The sequence below is a fragment of the Oreochromis aureus genome, linkage group 17, assembly GCF_013358895.1.
Source record: "Oreochromis aureus strain Israel breed Guangdong linkage group 17, ZZ_aureus, whole genome shotgun sequence".
Taxonomy (NCBI): domain Eukaryota; kingdom Metazoa; phylum Chordata; class Actinopteri; order Cichliformes; family Cichlidae; genus Oreochromis; species Oreochromis aureus.
Genome location: NC_052958.1, coordinates 17,891,772 through 17,914,288, shown reverse-complemented (window position 1 = coordinate 17,914,288; position 22,517 = coordinate 17,891,772). Strand labels below are relative to the sequence as shown.

The window sequence follows — 22,517 nt, the reverse complement described above, 5'->3', positions numbered from 1 at the left end:
AACGCTGGACTGAAGGGACAGAGGAGAACAGAAAGAAGGTTTTTAAAAAGAGGTCTGCCATGATATTATTAATCACAATGAGTCAAAGAAGGAAAAAAAGGCCTTTAAACATCAGGCTCCACCTTTATCAGTTCACTGAAGTCTACAGTTGGTATGTGTGGGAAGTGACTTCAGTGTAACATGTATTATTAAGTTTGTATATCAACATGATATGTCTTAGTAATACTGTGAGTATGTAAGACAGTGTATTATGTCCACAGGTTGAAAAAGAAAAAAGCTATATAGAAACATCCTGCTAATGGAGCATAAATGAGGTTTTTAAAGTGGAAGGTGATAAAGGCAATTATATGCTCAGTTAAACCACCAAAAAGTTGTGGTTGTTTTAAGATTATTGTATCAAGACAGGTGACGTCTTTCATTCATGACAGGCCATTAAAATTCTTTCCAAGTACAAACTGGCAGTATTTATGTTTGAAGAATAATCAGTGCATCAGACCAAGTGTAAAAGCAGAACTCTGAGTCAACGGGAAAAAAAGGAAGAGAAAGGCCGTATAAAAGTGAGAAGACAGAAAACGAAGCGCGAACAGAGGAAACCATGGAAGGGGGAGAGTCATATCAGGCTTTATGTTGAAGTAATCTGGAGGAAAAGTGGTCTTTTCCTTTCTCTGGATCTTATCACGCACACACACCTGAAGCATTCGTCTCTGTTTAGCACCGTCACGCTCGTCTGCATCGCCTGTCTGTAAACACATGACATCACTGTGCGCGCGTGTGTAGATAAAACGCGCTTAGCTCGGACTAACACTGTGCACTTGTGTGTTAAAGGTGCTACAGGCAGACTAAACACAGTCATTCACCTAAACTGAACCTATATTTTAAAGGACAACAAAGACACTTTGAGTACAGCTGGGTAGTTTTCTGTCCTTGTCTTTGACTCAGATCTGTACGTTTGAGATAATTAAAGGGGAGGCAAGTCCGTTTAGCAAAACATTGACAGGAGTTAACACCGGGAAAGTCCTCTATAGGTGCAATATATTACATCATTCTCTCAACTCTATCCCTCCTTTATCTTCAGTGGTGCTGGCGCTTTCATGGAAAGTTCTTGACTTTTTCCAGATTCTAGAAGATTCTCCAGTATCTGTGGTCTAGTTTTAATGTCACCTATGTTTTCCTAAACAAATTCTTAAACCTTAAATATTCAAATGTAAGAAAATAGCAATAAATGTTCATTACAAGCTTTTAAAGTCTCATGGGACATCTTTAGAGATTTCATTATCATCTGAAAATCATCATGAGACAAAAGAAAGCGCCAAGCGTCACTCTGGTGAAGCTTAATCATAGATTGTTTGAAATGTTGTTTTATGCTATAAAAATGAACAACGAGCCTTCATTTCTTACTGTAAACTGTGTATTTTAAAATATATTCTGCTTGCTTCTAGGCCAGCTTCACATTTCTGTACTGACTCGATCACTACAACTCATGTTAGTTTCCCACTAAACTCAAATAATTAACCAAAAGTCCACACGGTGAACACGTTTATATCGACTATACTTGGCAATAACTTTATAATTTACACACCCACACACACAAAAAGAAAGAGAAACTAGCAGCAACTACTTAAATGTATTCCCAATCGCTCTTTTAAAGCTGAGGCTTTCTACTAGGATAACAAAACAAAACAAAGCACCTTTTATTAATTTTTCCCCCTCCACAGCCCCTCCACAGCCTCCCTCTCTCTGTTACTTCCTGCCGATCCATGGGGGGAAGTTGAGCCCGGCCACACCTTTCCTCTCAGCATTCCTACAGTAATGCACATGCACATGCATGTGCAACATCACGTAAATGTCCCAGAGACGTCCTCATACCGTTCTTCTGTAACAGACAGCTCATACGCACACGTTCCAGAGCTACTCGTGCATCTATACATGTTGAGGTATTTTGCTTTTCTTTATTTCTGTCATGTCTATGTAATATTACAGTGGCAGATACTTATAATAAGCATGACCAAAGCTTCAAATATCGAGGTCAGACGTATGCAGAAGTAATCCCAGTAAGGGTTAGGGAGATTAAATTTTTTTCTACTCTTGTTTTTATATGATGTCATAGAGTGAGGGGATATCCCCGCCCACCCGCTGTTCAAATCTTCCGTTTAAGAGCTGAGATGATGAAGATTTGAGAAGCTGCATCACAGCTACGTATAAGACAAATAAGGATTACTTTGAACACTGAAACTTGCAAAGCTGCTCCAGCAGAGTAGCTGTAAACCACAATTATCCATTTTCTATAACCACTAGCTATCATTCATTCACACTTTGGATGATTTCCAGAGCCTCGAGGCTGACAAAGCTGCTAGAAGCCGTCTCTGTGCTGTTATTTTAAGCTTTGTTAACTCTTCAGAAAATAGTGAAAATATCCAGTGTTACTCCTCAACACAGCCCAAAGCTAAGATATATGTACATGATTTATAAGGGGGGAGGGGAAGAAGCTGCAAATATAACAGCTACCCCCAGCAAACTTTAGCAATTTAAGCCTAAATAAACAAAAACACAAGAAACAAAACTGAAATAATCAAGTTAATTTAAAAATGCTTGCCAGGTGATTAAACGTCTATCATTTCGACTCTCAAACTAACCTGAGCACCATTAGCTTTTTGTTGTTCTTCTGCTATTATTAAATATATTATTGCCTTTTTCTCGAAAGAGATTCAAATGTGCTCAAAAATAATGTATGTGAAATGACTGTAAAGATAACTACAAAACCTCATCAAAAAGAGAGGAGAGTCAGAATATCATTAAATACAATCCAAACAGGCTGTAAACTAAAACTTCCTTATTAATACCTTGAATTTGGTCTATAAGTCAAATTTTCAGCTTTAACCTCAAACATAAAGTTTAAAAAGGAGGGAAAATATGAAATAAGACAGAAAAAAGAGAAAATGATGTTATTGTCTCTGCATGCCAAGAGGTAAAAACCTGCAGACTAAATCAGCAGGACCACACAGAGACATCACTTCAGCACAATGATGTGAACCGAACTGGACCGCTGACAATGCGTTCCGAGTGCGGTCAGGGAAGTACACCATGAAAACATGTTCAGGACACACAGTTATGGCTCAGCTCAATCAGCAGCCTGTGAGGAGACCACGAGGCCACCCAGAGATGGAGAGCACTCTGCTCCCAACACCGACAAAGACGTGCAGAAGATGGAGGAGGAACAGGGTTAGAAGAAAAAGCAGTGAGGAAAAGAAAGAGTGAAGTAGAGAAAAAAAATGAAATAAATCAAAACCGTTTCTGTCGTTAGCAGCTGTCATATTCTGACGCCGCGTTTAATAAAGCCGGGTCGCTTTTCTTCTCAGGCTCCGCTAACACTCAGGCTGTTGACACAGTTGCGTTGGAGATGAATACAACATTGAAAGCATGACGCCGCTGCTGTCTAACCGTTTGGGTCATCAGCCCAAACTGCTAAGTGCCTGCTGAGAAATGTTCTCATTAGCCTGAAAAATGGCTTTCATTAACACAGCTACATACAGGGGAAAACGCACTGCTGGGGAAAGACTCACACAAGCAATCGTGTCTATAACAAACCCTCGATCGATACAAATTAAGACTGATGTTGGAATAATGCCTTATAATTCGGTCTATTCTGGTCTTGCCACACATGACAGCACAAATAAAAGATATTTTTAGGACCTTATTTTTCTTGATTTTAAGACCGTAACGATTCCCAGGAACACTGGCTGAAGTCGAGGCTTTGCACAAGAAGAATTGAGCAACAGACCCAGAGAGGTAGGGGTGTGTGTGTGTGTGTGTGTGTGTGTGTGTGTGTGTGTGTGTGTGTGTGTGTGTGTGTGTGTGTGTGTGTGTGTGTGTGTGTGTTGGGGGGAGGGAGTGAGTAAGCATGTGTGGGCTGAGATTTTGAAACTTCATAGTTCTGACCTTGGAGGAAGGCAGTGAAACAAACGAGGTGTGTTTGAGCCAAAGATAATGGAGAGATCCCCTTGAGACTTTTATTCCACTGAAAACAAACTGCAGATTACTTTCAATATCATTTTCATTTATTATTGATGACTAGTTTTCTGAATAAATCTTTTATCACCTCACCCATGAACTTTTAAAAAAAAAAGATTTAAATCAGAGAAATATATAAATCCCAACAGCTAAAGATCACTACCTGATCAATATGGAGTCGGGGTTTTTTTTCCTTTTTTTCCACTGATTTGTTAAAATGTATTTTTTGATTACTGATTATTTTATTATTTATGACATTATATTTTGTCATCTATTGGCCAAGACATTCACTGAAATGGCCAGTCTGACAGGACTTTGTGAAATAGTCATCTATTGATTAGTACTTCTGGACACTTTCCGTGTTTTAGGACAAAAAAAGCAAAGCAAAATGAGAAAAAAAACTCCCCAAAATATCCACATTTGGAAGCTGAAGGGTTGACAGTGGTGTGAATAGTCCAACTGCTACAGTTATTTTAGTGGAGTTTTTAATTATAAATTAATTGGTTAGGTTTAGGTGATCAAAACCACTTTAAAAAAATATTTTTTTAAAAATGTTAAAAAACATCAAATACAGTGGTTATCACCTTTTTCACAGGGTTCCAGGGGACTTGTACTCCTATGCTGTGGGTTAAACCTGATGTGCACAATCGCATCTACATCAACAGCCCAACCACAAATGTTCCATAAATTTAAACTTGCGTCCTACGCTGCAGAGCTATAAATGAAGCATAAGGGTTGGATTCATGCAGTTACAAAATATGCTTCCTGTGTAAATAAATTAGTTTCAAAGTCACGCTGATTACAACGAAAAACAACAACTAGAGGACAGTTTGTGATGTTGAACACAAACGGAGCGCTTTTTCATGGCTATCTCACATTCTCCCAGGGTTAGAAAAGACATTATTAGCTGATAGTTTTGGTTAAACTAATATCGTTTCCTGTCACATGGCTTATCCTTGAATTGAATAAACAGTTTCAATAAGTTACAGCACGGCCCACAAAAGTGTGATTTCTAAAATAAGATACTCATCCTGACGGTCATGAAAACAAGTTACTGACCGACAATAACGGAGCTAATGTGAGAATGTCAGATAGAGTTAAAAACCCAGACACCAATAAGACTTAAAAGTTTAAAGTTTGCTGAAGAACTGGAAGACTACAGAAGCCCCAAACCAGTTTTCCAGAGTCCTACATCGCCAACTCTCATGCAAAAGAAACAAAAACAAAAAAACCAGCCTCATTAAATTCTTTAATGAGATGTTACAACCTCTCTGAGAGCCACAGTCATAATTTAGACAAACATGGCCAAAGAAAGCAAAAGCAAACAAACACAACGGCGGTAATGAAGGTTTGTGGAACAAGGTTCACTGCTGGCAACCCCCCCACAGCAGCCTCAGTTGAGTCACACATGAAGCAACAGGACTGCGAGTCAGTCATATCTGAAAACATGAATACTAAATCACCCTCACGCAGTCTCACACTCCTCCACGAAAGTTATATTGAGCTCCTGTTGGGTGTGTAACGACACATGTTTATGACTTTCTGAAGGTACTGTAGGCTTCAGTCTAATTTATACGCCCACCACTAGCACCATGTGACCAGGTACATTCCCATCACCACAACTGTGGTTAGCTTTGTGTTGTACTGTTGATAAGATGGATTAAAGTGAAAATGAAGCATGTTAAATAAAGATCCAGGAGCCTTTTCAGTAATGCTGTGCTGAATAAACAGTGAGATTTTTGAGCAGTGACACAAGCCAGAGTGTAGGTTTGCTGGATTTAACTTTAGTGCTGCAAGTGTGCTAGAGACCACCATAAATAAAGGAATGTAAACAGAGTTGGTGGGGAACAGGGAAAGCATGCTACAACCTGATCATGTTAGACACAGTGTTGGGACGATGCTATTGTTTTAGTCGTTTTCATTTTCTTATGGTATTATTCCTTCTCTTTTATATTTTATTGCATCATTGTTGTGCATTTTACTTATTTTAGTTACATTTTAGTTTGTAAAGCACTTTGTGCGGCGTGAGGTGTTAGAAATGTGCTATATAAATAAGCTTGACCTTGACTTTGATTAAACGGCACAAAAGTCAAATGTGACACTAATAAGCAGATATTAGGCCAATCAAACATGTGAGTTGTGGTGAAATTAGATTAGAGACAGAAACGGGACAAGAAACAAGGCAAGTCTTCCATGGAGCTACTTCAGATAATAAACAATAACAAGGTCCAGGGCAGACTCCACCAGATAACACTAACAGCTAAGCTAATATGAGAACAAGGAGTAGTTGAGTAGTTGAATAGTTGCCAGTGAAAGGGTAAGAGTATACAGTCTTGTAAACAATGGTTAAAAACAGGCTAATAAAGCTAGCAAAACATTAAAAAAAAAAAAAAAACCCCACTAAACTCCTTAGTGCTTAAGGCTCAACTATATCTATAATGGCTGTGCATATACTATATATTTATTTTATTTATTTATTTATTTTTAATACCAGCACACGGCGACTCCTCTGATTACACAGAGACTTGCAATTGTATAGAAATCGATAGGAACATAGAATTAGCCTTCCCTTCACTGTGACCCTACTAAACATTTTACTGATGATGTCCAATGGCTCATTGGCAGACATGTCAACCACAAGTCGTTCAAGCTCACCTCTTCCTGGTCACATCCAACACTCATCTTGAGTCTTCAACCGTAAAACTTCCTAAGCCAATAGGTGCCATTGCAGAGGCTACTTCCATTTTAATGCTTCAAAAGTTTTGATTCGATTTCCAACGAATAGCTGAGTTTTGGCTAACTTTGGCAGCACTACAACTTCGCTGAAAATTGGTTTAAACCTACCAATCCAAACCTGCGAACAATTTAGAAAAGACACAAGAAAGTTTAAGAAATCACAGCGATTTGCTGCCCTGACACTGACCTGATCATTTAAAAGTCTGGCCATGTTTAATACGAGCTTCCAACAACAGTGCATATATGACAGAAAATAAGGAAAAGCATATCACTATAATTCCAGTTTAAACCAGTTACACAACCAAGGTCAGGAGCTTGTTGCAATCATATCATTTACTCATATTCATAGTCATTAAACGGATTCATAGTTTGTTTTATAAAAACAGTCTTAAATTACATAAAGTAGTATCGGAGTGCTAACAATTGTTGTGGTGATACAATGGAAACAATGAGCTGGGTCTGGATGGGCAGTATAGTGAAAACAAAGCAAACAATATCTGTGAGATATGCAACTTGAAGTGGATGTTATGATGAAGAGTGTAATGTCACTCTATAGTTAGACCAGTCCTACACTAATTACACTGTGGTGGAAAATCCTTTATAAGAGTCTGAATAACCTCCACCTCCATACAAGCATACACCAACTTTAAATCAGCTAGAAAACAGAAAACAGGTTCAGTTATAATCAGACAAAACCCTAATGTTGAAACCACACACACCAACATAATGATCATCCAGACCATTAAAAAAAAAAAAAAACAACCCCAAAAAAACCCACAGACCATGGAGGTTTTCAGTGTGACAGATCCAAGATTACTCTATTTCAAATGACACACAGGATGAAGGGGTTACTTCACACACAAGTCTGTGAGTCTTCATACTGTCATCAGGGCTAAACCTAACGTTATGCATGTTATGGAGCGATGAGTGGGGCATATGGAAATTTACTGACTGACACACCAATAACACGCGTTTTTTAATGAACAGATTACTTAGGTGTGGTAGCTCGTCTGGCAGGGATCAATGATAAAGTAGTAGCTTAAAAGGGGGTGTTAATTTACTTAAATACTTTAGCGGCAGCAAGAGGAGAACTTGTGTTTCTATTGTACCAAGGGCAGCAGATGCAGATGCCGCAGGTCTGTTGTTTTGGAAAAAGAAATGAAAATAAGGACAATTGTGCGTGAATGTCTTGCATTTCACTCTGATGATAAGCAGCAAATTACAGAGAATCAGGATACAGTATGCAAACTATGTTACAGTGCAGCAAAATAGATAGAAACCCACACTTTTACATGAAATTCAAAATTCAATATGCTTTATACTATGAAGTAAACACTCAACAGTAATACAGAGAAAACCCTTTCAGACGACCCTTTATGAGCAAGCACTTGGTGACAGTGGGAAGGAAAAAACTGCCTTTTAACAGGAAGAAACCTCCAGCTGCTCCAGGCTCAGGGAGGTGCAGCCATCTGCTGCAACAGGTTGGGGGTGAGTTTCAGTTGCACAACACAACATGTTCGTATTAGGAAGTACAGCTGGTTGTAAACCACTCTAAGCTTCAGCTGTCTCAATATCTAAAATGTCTCTGAGGCAGCCATGATTCATAATCATTTTTATGTTGCACAAGATGTTTCTGATGGCCTTATGGGTTCAATCGCCAGTTTGAATACTGAATAAAAACAACAAGTTCACCTTATAAATTATGGTCATTATTAGGGAGAGTTAGTCAGATACGTTCACTGGCTAACGACTTGTCAATCACGCTAAAGTCGAGCATAATGTTGGTCTGAAAGTGACATCTTTGTTTAATTACTCTCCTATATGCAGGGGACTGTTTCCATGCTGTGCAGAGCTTGGCTCAAACAGAAATTCAATAAAATCCAATACAAAAAAAGATTTACTCTCTCGCCTTTAGCAACTTCAAAGCTTTATACACAACACTTTATCTGAAATCATTACCAACTAAAATGCTGCCTTTAATTCTGTTAAACAAGAAACAACACTGCTCACGCATCCTGTCCTTATTCATTACCCGCCTTTCCAAAAGCAGCTTCTTCTTACCGAAACTCTAACCATTAATTTACCACAACATGCGCAAAAAATTTTTTTTAAAAATGCTTCGTCGACATGAGAACCTTCAAAACCTGCAAGAGAAGGCCATTTTCATCACATCAGCACACATTCTCTTAAGACCCGATACAATTTATCATTACTTGAGTCTCACTTTCTCCTTTTGCACATCAAAGAGGGCTCCAGACCGCCTCAAAGTGTGCTGTGGTTTGCTGATAATGGTGCCCGGGAGATCACAGCCGGCGTAACTACTCCCAGATGAGCTGGTAGGACTGAGGGGTGCTATCTGAGACGGTGGTAACAGCAGGGACCGGCCGACGCATGCTTCATTACTGGTCATATAAACACAGACCAGACAGGGCACGAAAGCCCACTGCTCACTTTCTCGCAAACAAATATAAATAACGATACATTGTCCTGTTGCTTTTGCATCATGTTACATTGATTGTACACTTTGGGATCAGGTTTAAGTTCTGGGGGAAGCGCTCGCATACCAATCCTTTGAGTTAAGAAATGCATCTGCTTTTGGAAAAAAAAAAATAATTAAAAAAAATACACCTTTACATGGTAAGATCCACGTTCCATCTGGTGCCCTTTGACCCTGTAATGTGATGCTACAGGTGGCCAGTCTCTCTGCAGAGAGGTATGATAAATTAGTGGTGGCGGTGATAGTTTGTGATCCTCTTGACCACCTGTTCGGTGAGTTTGGATCATAGCCGTGCAGCAGAGTGTCTGTTTCAGGCAGCTGGTTGTGTGATTCATCTTTAGCCATGAGCAGGCTCACAAGTAAAGAGCAGGGTGAAAGAGTTATTGTGCAGCTGCAGCAGCTAATGATTATTTTTGTAATAAAAAAAAATCATATCTTCAGAGGACTCATCTATTTTAATTACTGATGCACTAAAAAGACAATAGAGGAAAGTCCTCATTCGGTAACCTCAGTAACACCAGTGTAATTTATTTACTGCTCTGCATCAGATTATTTTGCAGGGAAAGAGCCACTTACTGCTGTTTCAAATATGATACTTCCATGAAAATGTGGCCAAGTGTTCCAGTTGTTTTCCTTGCTCAAAATGAGCCTTTTTAGCAGTAACTTCACACCTGAGTCACACAGTGCTGCATACAGTTAAAGAGCAACAAACTTTGCAGTAAATAAAAATAATTACTTTGCTCTGGGCAGTTTTGTTAAGGGACACTTTATGCCATCTACAACATCTGAGTGGACAACAATGGGAGAGGTTTTTTTTAATGCATAGTGCAGATGGCAATAAATAATGTGCTTTATTGCACTGTCCAATATGCGAAATAGATATATAAAGTCATGAAGACCTTTTTCCGATCCTTTTCCTCTTCCACTTTGTCTCCAGCATGCACGCAATCCTGACAAACACCTCATATTCTCCATGACGCAGGTGGTTCGATTCAAAGGCAGATTTATCTTATTATACAACACTGCTGTGCAGAGGAGCTGTGTGTGCATGTGTCTGTGTATATAAGTGTGTGTGCTTCCAGGAATAAAAGCACTCTGGTTCTGTTTGAAGAGATAGCGAGGGCCACACGGCTGAGAACAATATCACTTATGTTTCATTTGGAAAAGCAGAACATAGGAGAGGGCAAAGGCAAGAGTCTCATAAAAAGCTTTATATAACCTGGAGGCAATCAACAGAGATTGATCTCAAAGAACAATGAGCTGCAACACTACAACTAGTGATATCTTAAAGGGCAGTTTTTAGAGTTGAAGGAGTCGATGTGTTCAATTTTGAAACTACTCTAAAATAATTACAAGGTCCTCCTGCAGTAAAGTATGCAGAAGGGCCTTGTCATTTTATTTCTGTCAGTGTTTAAAAGCATCTGAAGCTAAGAATTCACCCTGAGGGGCCATTTAAACTCAAAATGGAAGTCAGACAAATGCGAAGCATGGTGAAGACAGGTTTAATAGCATAGCTAACAGGTCTCAAAGGGTTCACCATGTAAATGAAGGACATGGATTCCAGGTCTAATAAAGCCTCCATAAAGTATGGGAAACCTGCCCTCACTTTATAATCTCTGCAAACACTTCCCACACAAATGTACGGGCTCGATCTGTTGCTTCAAGTCATATTGAATAGAACACCAAGGTGAATTTTTATGCTCTTTACGTCTAGTTTCAACAAGCCCCGGCTCAGCTTGCAGCTTCACAAACCAATGTGTGATGTTACAGTGGCCATGTCCAATTTACTCAGCTCAAAAGGTGACATCCACAAACAAAAACAAGACATTTAGACATTTCATCATTCAACTTACATAGGATGAAAGACATTTAATCTTATTTCTATTTATTAGAATGCTAATGTTTGCCAAAACAGAACCAATAGAAATTTAAGATTAGGGTTTAATGGCTGAACATCTGTACCAAATTTCACAGCAGTTCATCCAATAACTACTGAGACATTTATTTCACAACAGTAAAGATTAACCTGCTATGGTCCTGAGGGAAATCATGAAAGTCCTAATGATAAACCCTCTGGGGAACATGAAGCCTGCACATGTTAATTCATGGCACTCAATGCAATAGCTGGTGGGACATTTAAATCAAAACTGTACAAATTAAACCAATAATGCCCTGAAAGGCAAAGTCTGAAAGTCAGAAGACTCAATCCTCTGGGGAACATGAATGCCTGTACAAAACGGTATTGCAATCCATGTAATAGCTGTTGAAATACTGCACTCAAAACCATGAATATTTCCATTATTATAGCCTTGAAAGACAGGGTCAGGGGATCATGAATGTGAGAATGATCAATCCTCTGGGGAACACAAGTCTTAATGTCTGTGCAAATTATTATTTCAGTCAATCTAATAAGTTATTGAGGTACTTCCTACCCTGCAACTATATCATATTAAGGATTCACTGTGAACTTTACGACAATCAGTTCCAATGATTAATCTTAATATCTGTCGAAGTATCACAAAAAAATGTTCTGATCTCATGAAGCGACCTTGAAAAGTTAAACATCAAGGTGATGACATTCTTCTGGGGCAGGTTGAGCCTTCATTTACCAAAAGATTTAGTTCACTGAGATAGAAACACAATTTGCAGTTTAGAAACAACTTTCAGCACCTGGTTATTGAAGTTGTATGAAAGCTGTGAGGCCTTCAATGTCACCATTTACAAAACTGAAAGGAGACTTTCTGTTAACACCACCTCAGTGTTTACGGTTGGCATGGCAAAGTTGTGAGTCTAAACACACTAAAGGTTATCTGAGAGGACTTTAAACACAACTGCAATTCACACACAATCACATGATGTTTGATCTACCAGATGACCAACCTGAGGCCTCTCACTGTGCCAACTGAGGAAGTTATAATCACAGACTGAGGAAAGACATGCCTGAAGTCCTTGTTTGTCTTTCTTTTTTTTCTTTTTTTTTTTTTAAATCAAAGGATGGACAGGGCACTGGTTTGCATTATTACTCTATTTCCCCAGCCCTGAATATTGATTAGTGATCAGAAATAATCAATAGTTTTTGCAGCTTGCACAGAAATAATAAATGATAACAAATAATGGCAGCCTTATTGCTATACAGAGTTATTCCTGCCTGTTTGTGGGCTAAACATAATTAGGATTGGTCTTCATAGTTAAGATTGTGTTAACTTAAGCATAATTTGGTGTTTTCACAACCACGGATAAAGGACTTTCTGAGAAAGCTGAGATGCAGGAAACTGAGGTCTGCTGGTAGGTGGGGGTGGAAACAGCCACCAATAGATCGTTAGCAATGACTAAAGTTTCAAAATAAGAGCAAGGGGATTGCTCACTAGTAAAATGGTTGTGTTGTTCTTTTGAAGAGATGAAAAATAAGAACTACGAAATGCAAAATGAGTTGAAAAACAATTGGCCAGCCTTTAATATGTATAGCCAGGCAGCACGCCAAAGTAAAGTCTGTGTGGGAAACACTAACCATGAGTTTAATCTGCATCTATGGACGTGGCCCAATAGTCTTTGGCACGGTTCAAAGACAGCCAAGGACAAACCAGCTCTAATTCAGACTAAAACCTTCAGGATTTAATGGTCATGATATTGGACAAGAAGCTTAAACTGGGTACTCATACTACAAAACCAAGAACTAGTACAAGCAACTGTCTGGACTGTGACAAATGTTTCAAAACAAAATGTGACAGAAAAAAAGGAAGAAGGATTTGCTGATGGTAGAATGACTTCTGCTAGAAAAACCAATTTGACGTTACAATTATTTATGATGCGGCATGCCACCAACTCTTGTGAGAGGTGGACAAGACGACAATGCCAATGAAAAGAATTTAAAGCAATCCTGGAACACAGTGTCAAGAGAGAAAGACTGACACAAACAGAAGAAGTCAAAGACTAAATCTGCAATATGGCTACAGTTACTGAACTCCAACAAAACTTGGGTGGCCTTGTTATAGAAAGAACAGGATATAGAGTTGAGAACAGACCACAGTGACATACAACAATGATGGAGGAAGGGGGAATGGTTGGAGGGGTGAGGAGTTGACAACATGTTGGACAGACAGAGGAAGGAAATCTAGAGAGGGGGAATGAGAGAAAAGATGGATTGGATTCACACAGACAGGAAAGACAACACAGGATTAAAACAAAGGTGGCGTTTTAAAAATAAATCAACGTTGGCCATCCGCAGCAGAAATTCACTGACTCTGTATACATGTTTTTATAAAAATCCACTGGTTACACACTGAAAAGACTTTAGACTGAAATTAGTGCAAACAATTCAGACTTTTTACGTTGAAAGAGAAGTACGGCTATGATATAATCACTTCCTCTCTTCTGGTCTCTCCAGCTGACTCTAACCACAAACGTCAAGTCTTTCTGGATGACATGCCATTGATCATCAACTCAGGTTTCAAAGTAAACAAACAATTTCCAAAGAATTACTTTGTTCCCCAAAGTCAAATCAACTGACTGTGAAAATTCAAATAAGGAAACACAGGACGCTACATTTCTGACATGCTCATGTTTAATAATCAGTATGTTAAAAGCTGGAATAGGCAAAAGGTTTTTGGCATAACTGGAAAGAAAGTCATTTTTATAGTGATAAGGCCAGGAGATTGGGCGAAGTTGGCCGAAGTTGACCACTTTAGTTCACTTTAGCTTTCTTCTCTCTTTTTTAATTTAAGTGAAAATTCTTCTTGGGTTGATGATACCTGAACGTTACCTGCACTATTCTCAAATTGGTGCAATTCGACACAATCTCACATCACATGGATCTTATACTACGAAGCAGGCTGGCTAAAGACTGTTTGATTTTGATTAAACTTGACTCTGTTGGACATTTGCTTTGTCATTTTTCATTCTATGAAAGTTGAGGGAAACAATGTGTGCGTAACAGTAGCTTATAATAACCTGTCTGTATATAACTATATTTAAGAAGTCTGAAAGAGGAACTATACTCCTGCACCTGAGATCTGGGATCTTTGGCCAATCAGAAGTGTTAAGACCACATCTGTTCAGTCCAAACAAGTAATATATAATGGGCTGAGCGGTGAACTTCCATCTGGAGAAGCTGAGTTCAAATCCCACATGAGACCATGTGAAACCAAATGACAGCAACTATAGCATGTATGCATGTACATCTTCCCATCCTCATCTGATGGGAAGATTTTAGAAGAGATAACAAATGATATTTAAAGTTAACTAAGATAAAACTTATTTATCTTATTATTCTTTGTTTAATGTATAATGTATTCATAAGCTGAAATATTGAAAGGGGACTATTCTTTAAGGCCAGCAGTCCAAAATAAAAACAAACAAACAAAAATAACCATCAATCTGGATGTGGATCTGATGCAGCCACCTTCTTCAGCTCTTCCACAGGACACCGAGGGGTTTCCAATACAGCTGAGTGATAAAATCTCTCCAGCTTGCCCTTGGTGTGCCCCGGGGTCTCCCTCCTGTCAGATATGCCTAGAATATCTCGCCTCAGAGGCCTAAAACCAATACAAATGTATCATTCAGATGTGAGAGCAACATCTCTACTTTGAACCCCATTTGACCAGTCATAACTGCGTTTCAGTTTTATTTGGCCCGGTAAAGTAAAAATGCTAGGAACCCCTGCTATTAGACATAACAAAAACACAAGAAATGTTCTGTAATAGAGGAAAGGAAGTTCAGTTTGCAGGTAAAAGAATGTAAGAAGTCTGCAAAATAAAGTGGGAATAATTTGCAATCTGGGCTGTGGTGCTTTAAAGGAGTTCACTGCAAGTAAGAGAGAGAAAGAACAGGAAAGATAAAATCCTTATCTGTATACCTCTATAACAGCCAGTCAGTCTGTCTATCAGGTCCCCTTGAAGACAAAAACCATGAGATATTTCCTCTCCACATATGAGATAAGGTGGTTAAAATCTAAGCTCAATAGCAGAAAATGGCCTTACTTTAATGTTTACTGGGATTCCTAAAGAAATTCCCATAAAAATCACATCTGATTAGAGGGTAAAGATAAAAATCCGGCAGCACAAATACTGGTCTGACCAGACATATGAAGCAATTGTTACTATTCCTGCAATTCTGAAGAAGATAGAGGGGAAAAAACAACACACCTGGAGAGGGCTACAGGGTGCGGTCTGAGAGAATATACTAGACCATAAATCTATCAGCAGGGGAAGTGAATGATTAACAGTAAGGGGAGGATCCACAAACAAATACTATTCTCTCAAACCGTGCTATACAAAGTCATGTCAGGCCTCTTTAATTCATCTGATGGGTGAACATGCTGACACAGGCTCATACTGCTGAACACTGCTGTCTTTACCTCCTTTAACAGTGTCATATTTATCAACACGAGCTGAGCAATAGCAACTTCCTCCTTCTGACTGGCACATTCAAAGATTCAAGTTCCTCTCATGAGTCTGAGTCCAACACTGCAGTTGTCATGTAGTACTCATGATTTATAGGCTGGGAATTCAGGCATTAGGAGTGGTGATGAGTAAGTAATGAGGTTAATTCTTTAAGGTATACCTCATATCTTTTTTTAAGTTTTTTTTTTTTAAGTGCAACATTTAGGAAACCAAAAAGTTTTTTTCCCCTTTATTACACAAGAAAACTGAGCTTCAAATGATTTTCTGTAAGCCAGGCTTCTGCTGATTGGCTGCCTCTCTTAAACAGAAGGTTTAAATAGCATTTGGGCAGAGCTGCATTCCAATGATTATTAGAACGATATAAGGCCTTGTTTGCTATTTTGGTTTCTTTTACAGCAGTACATGTTTAACCATCCTCATTCACTGTTCATTAACTGAACTAACATGGAGCCAACAGTATTTAGGATCTAGATAAACGATCACAAAGCTTGATTAGGGCAATCTGTGGAGAGATTATTAATGTTTGTATGCTGTTGTGTTTGTTTTCTATTTAAATGACCATTTAACAATTAAGGAAATCCCCAGTTATAATATGTATTTAAAAAATGTTATTAAATTAATAATACTGTTATCATGCTAAATAATCAGGGCAATATTGAATGAGACAACTGTAATTAAGATTTTTGCCATAACTGAGCAGCCAGTCAGAGGCGGGGCTTCTGTGCTCATGACCATACAAGGATATGCAGTTTCAGTGACATCATATAGATCCAAGAGTATAAAAAGTTGTCTGAACCTGATTGTTTATGATTACTTACTCATTATTTGAAACTCTGGCCATGTTTAACCTATTATACCAGTATACATAAACCACAGAAAATAAGGTAAAGCACAATAGGTTCCTGCTAGACAAAAGTACTTAAAAACTACAGTTAATGAGTCTAACAATTTAATAAACAGGCTTGAACTTGGATTCTAGAGATTTCTTTTGCTCACATTGGGTTAGCTGTTGTGTGTTCACATCATGTAGAGAAAGGAACATTCATTTGATAAAATAAAAGTTTAAAAAATGAGGCAGGAAGACCAAAGGAAATCTGAATCAACTGCAACAAAATGAATCAGTGAAAAAGCAAAGGAGGAAGTACCTGCTTCCTTCTTTGTGTTTTTAAGATTTCAGATGGCTGCAGAAGATTTTCAGAAATCAATTTGGACCCCGGCCTTTCCCAGTTCGGGAATAACTGATCTAGTCAAATATCATATCTCCGAATTACCCCCCCAATTCTTAAAAATTTTGAACTTTTCCATGTGGGAGCGCCTACTGATACCTGACCCCACAGGATATTAACTTATTCATGGTCAACTGAAACGGGTAAGTGAAGACCCAACTGCTGACATTCATCCATGCATTACTCAAGCACAACGCTACCACTGTCAGAGCAAACTGTATTAGATCATCTGTACCATCAAGACAAACCCAAAGATGTTGCAAATAAATATGACAGCCTAATAGAATCAAGCATAATCCAGTTATCTAAATAACAAAACCATTCGGCCAACAAGAACTGGGAGGCTTTCTTCACATTTTCACCTTTTTTGCAGCTCCATAGTGTATTTATTCCCAGTCTCAAAGGGACATCAAGCTCAATAAATCAAGTGATATTCCTGCAGTGATGTAAAGGTTTTACAAAACATTTGACAGCAGCTCATAATCGGACTAATTATGGAAGAGTCACAGTGCACAGTGAGCCTACAGTCTGAAAGGATGATTTGAATTAAAGATGAGCGGCTTTAGCTGTCCAGTGTCAGCGTCCTGGGGGCTGGGGTGGGATTAGCCTTGTGTGTTTTTTGAATGAGATGCACACTGACCACTGGTCAGCATGACATTTTCCCAACAGAAACGCCATTCACACACTGAAAAGGTGGATGTGTGCAGGCGTGGGTGTAGAGATCAAGCTTCCTCTGGCCTGACTGCTACATCACATTTCCCTGTTTGACCATCCAGAATTAGTCCATTACTCTTTATTTGTCCTCCTCCTCTCTGTTTAAACACAAGCTTATTAAACTTCACTTTGTCGTAATCCAAATGAAAAATGCCACTCTTGATTGATAACTATAAATGGGGAGGCTATGTAGTGCTGCTACTGTTTGTACTGTTGCTGTAAGTATCACACTTGGTGATGGAGCCAAAGATAGAGCTGCATTCACAAACTGGACTTCCTCATTTTCTAATTCATACAAACACACATGGATGTGCCATTCATTTCAGTTGCTATAAAGCAGATTTTAAAATGAAAAGGCATAGAAAACATAGCAAAAGTAGAATTGTTTCTATTGCTGCTACCAGCAAAAGAAGTACTTTTTACACATAAATAACATTTTTTAACATAACAAACCAGATTTAGGCTCGATTGGAGCTATACTTGTGCATAATTTTGGCCAAGATACACATTTTATGGGCCACTTTATGTCTTTAAGCCTTTCATTATTTCATGTATTTTGTCTCCAGAGAGTGACGACATCTTAGATGGTGATTTGAGCTGGCTCTACGAATAAAACCTAGGAGCAAACGGCAGCTTCCAGGACAGAAGTAAGGCATGATGAGTCATGGGTGCAACACTTACAAGGTCGTGCAGGTCAGGGCCAAGTATCACAGTACTGTCCTGAGGCATTTGAGGGAGAAAATTTGGAGTAAACTACCTGAGATGCGGTGTAATGAAATTTGGCACTCCGCTGAGGCAAAGCTTTTGTCATCAGAGGTGACTGTGCAAAATACACCACCTACACATGAACCCTCCTAGCAGACTTAAGAGAGGTCTAACAGGAATGACCTGCCGCTTGTGTCTGAGGCTGATTACGATCCCTGCCTTAGGCATCCTCCCCAAAATAAATGCATTTGTAGAACAGGACTTGCAGGGAGTGGCCACAACTTAGAAGGAGGTGGCAGCCACCTTTAATTTGATGGCATATTTACCAGCATAGTTTAAATTTTTTCATTATGTGAGTGTCTTTAGGTCTACCTCAGACACACAGGGTTCCCCTGGGTATACTGACATAACCCCAGTTTCATACACTACCATCTTTACTGCAGTGAGCACATTCCCCAGATTCTTTAGCTGTAACCATCGCCAGTATTTAAAGTAATCAATTACTACCTCCACACAGCTCAGCGGTGAACACAAATACACATCTTCTCTCAATAACCATCTATTCTCCGATACACAACCAGCAATTTTATACAGCGGTAGCAAACATTTTCCCCAGGGGACACGTCCCCGCTGTAGTTGTAATTACTGTTGGCATGTGGGAAACCGCCACACAGCAGCCAGCGCCCCCTTTTCAGGTCCAGTTTAAGACACCACAGGTCCCAAACTCTCTCGCAGCGCTCTGTGGGCCACATTGTGCATCCTCTCCTCTCTCCACACACACTTCCATGAGGAATGAGGGCTTGTGTTAAAGGCCTGTTATGAAAAAGTGAAGGGTCATGCATAGCTGCAGAATCTGCAAGCTCCTCATCTCTCACACACACACTTTAAGTGGGCAGACAAGAAGAATAGTTCTATTATGTTACAGTATGCTGAATGTGGAACAAACCAGCTGTGTCTGCAGGACTGTCTGTGATACTCTGTGTGACTCTAGAGGAGTGCAGCAAGTCAAAGATCTGAAGAGCCACCTCGTTTATAAAGTTCCAGACATGATAAAGCTGAATGTTTATGGTTGTACTTCAATCCTGAGTTCAGTCCAGCCCTAATTTTCACAATCTGCAGGGAAAAGACTTGACTTGGGGGTGTGGTGGTCTCATCTGACACCATCTAATCACCAATATGCTGATTACAGTCCCACACTTATGTATTTTAAGAGTTGTTTTGCTGAAATAATCTCCCACATGCAGTGATTAAAATGGATACAATCCTTAAAATTATACATGTCGCTTCATTTTAAAGACCTCCTGTAATATAATAACCAACAAAGGACACCTGTTATAACATCTAATGTAGGTTAAACCTGCTGCTAAAACTGTCAAAAAAGGGATTAAGCCACAAATGGGAGGTTGTTATGCAAATATTCCGAAAACTTGCTTGTACACGGACCAAACCCCATTGACAATTCTGATGATTTTATGTTTTCAACTTCAAAGCTCGAGCTAAATGGACACTACAGGAACAGCTGAACATGGTAAAATATAAAGTGGAAAACTTGCTCCCGCTAACAAATTCAGCATAGAGAACAATCCACAGGATTGCAGGCTTTGAAAGTGCCTCTGCTCCTTTACCTTTTGGGTGAAGCTAACGGGACACAACAGGTGAATAAAATATAAAAGTGGTGGATAAACTTTGAAGGGCTATTTAGTTTTACTTTAGCTATAGGCCGGATTCAACGAAAGCTACGTAAGACGTGAAAAATTCGTTTGTTTATTTTCTTCTTCATATGAGCATCTCTTAGAAATAAGGGAAATGTAGATTTGAGAGATTTTTTTAATGCAGTACGGAACGACGCCCATATCTGAATGAGACAGCTGGACTTTAAAGCTTCTCTACCACAGAACAACTTCTCTATAAAGAAAAGCAGCTTACAGGGAGTGTGTGTACAGGGAGTGTGTGTAGACAGAGTGTGTGTCTGTGTGTGTGTGTGTTTTTAATCTTTACCTTTTTCTCTGTGATTTTTCCGGAGGGTTTTTTGAAGAAAGAGGTCCTGGCCGTGAAAAAGTACTCTTCGGAGTCCTCCTCCAAGCTACTGTAGCCACTGCTCATCGTGCTATTCCACGTCATTTGCGGGAAAAACTTCTCCACTGAGAACCGGCCACATCAAAAAACCACCCAAAACAAAACAAATATCAGCTCTAAAGAAACTCCAGCCTAGGTAAATGGCCAAACCTCCCTCTGTTTCTGTCCGCAGGCTTCGCTGTTCGACCAGTAAGGGATGATTTCCTCTTTCAAATCCGCTCAACTCTCTCCCGTTCTTCCCTTCCTCTTCTCCTCCTCGCTTTACTCCACCGGCATAGTCAAAACAACTCAATCAAACCTCTCCATTTTTAAACAGAAAATGAAGCTAGTAGCTGCTACGAAGCAGAAATGTCAGCAACTATAACTAATTGACCAATTTCGAAAGTGCTAATGAAGAAATCCCACGACAAGTTCCACTCACACGCTGTCTGTCCCGTCTGTTAAATAAATGCATGAGTCTGTGTGACAGCGAGGCGAGGCTACAGTAAGACCACGCCCATTAGGTGCGATAGCTCCAGCCAGCCAATCCCCTGCCTGACAGTTAATAAAACCTCACCCAATACAACAGGTTGGCCAATCAGCGCTCCGATGCCCAGTTTGAGTGGCGCGGATCAAAGAATTTGGCTAAAAAACTTATTTAAATAAAAAAAATAATATAATTATCTCCCCTCTCTTATATTTCAAAACAAGCATATTTGTTCTACACTTGATCATTTTTTTAATTTTATTTTCCTTTTTCGGGGGTATTCCAAATAAAGTTGACAGTTAATCTGTGAAAGGATGCTGCATATTTCTAAAAATACTTCAACACAGAGAGCAGATTCCAATTTGCATTTTTTTTTAGCCTCTTCACTTCCTGCTGATATTCAAAATACCCAGAGGCAAAGACAGAGAGACTTTTTACTGTCTCTCATTTGTTCCTGAGAATGTCACCTGGGAAAACTGTCACTGTGAAACCACAGACTATGCAAAAAAAGTCTTAAAAACCCTTCACAGAGAAGAATAAAGTTACCCGCATTCCTAAAGAACACAAAAAAAGGTCAGAGGTCAGTCAGTTGTGGAGCGCTGATCTGCAGCTGGAGCTTTTAAATTTTCCTTTCCTCGTTAATCTACTTAAACACTAAAAATGAATAAGAAAAACCCCGTGTCTTACCTCAATCAACAGGTAGAAAATTAACAATAGCTTTCTAAGCATGCTTCTCATGTACCTGCTAGTATCTAAATGCAGAAAAAAAGGCCAGTCGTCATTGGGTGGAACCAGTCTTTACAGCCTTTTAACTGATTATCCACAGAGATGATCTTTCCTGCGATGAATGTTCTAGAAATTCACAGGGTAGGTATCCTAGTTAAAAGGACATTTATCCCTTCTGCTCTTTTTCTAATACACTTGAAATAAGGCTGCAGGCAAGAAGAGGCTGCCTAACAGCTTTTAAGCCCAGTTCAACATCAGTTAAGTTTTCCATTGCAATTACTCTCACTTCAAATTCCTTGAAACACAACTATGATGGCAGAATCCTAAAGATATCAAAGTTAAAACTAAGTTGCTGTAGTATTTTCTCTACTAATAACTGTAATATGTAAATGGTATAAATCTGTTGATGCAAGATGTGATTTGGGGTCAGGAAAAAGTTTGCCCCGGACAATGAGAGGCTCAGAATAAAATCAGCCAAACCCAAATGAGAAGGCTCTGTGGGTGTGTCTTGGTATTACCATAAGACTTGGTTTTTGGTGGAGAGATGGAGCCAAACATTTAACCTTTCACGAAAAGAGTGGATTGAAATGTCACTGAAAAATAAAAGTAGGAAAAAAGTTCTTGTGTTCAATCAGTGTTGAAGGTTCGTTTCTGGAGCCAGAACCTAACAAAGGTCCAATTACAGCACACCAAAGACTTTTCTACTTCATATTGTTATAAGCTACTCCACGGTCTCAGGATTTTAGAAGGGTTTGTGGTTGTACCATACCTATGGCGTAGGCTTATTCCACAGGCAGTTATCAATATTTGGTGGCTTCCTTTTTTATGAATTCAGATAAATCTGAAGTTGCAATATGCTGTGGTCCAGTGTTCAGCACCTCCACACAGTATGAAGGTCCTGGGTTCAAATCCAGCCTGGCCTTCCTGTGTGGAGGCTGTATGTTCCTTTTGTGACTGCATGGGTT

At 39.2% G+C, this 22,517-nt stretch overlaps 1 protein-coding gene across 1 annotated transcript in view; it reads right to left on the bottom strand.

Moving 5' to 3' along the window:
- The window catches only part of LOC116325461 (ras association domain-containing protein 3), a 35,056-nt gene extending 14,239 nt beyond the window's left edge, over window positions 1-20,817 (bottom strand). The window contains exon 1 of the mRNA XM_031746359.2: window positions 20,283-20,817. Coding sequence (XP_031602219.1) covers window positions 20,283-20,405 — 123 coding nt within the window. The 5' untranslated portion in view covers window positions 20,406-20,817. The remainder of the gene's footprint in view (window positions 1-20,282) is intronic.
- Window positions 20,818-22,517: the final 1,700 nt, after the last annotated feature.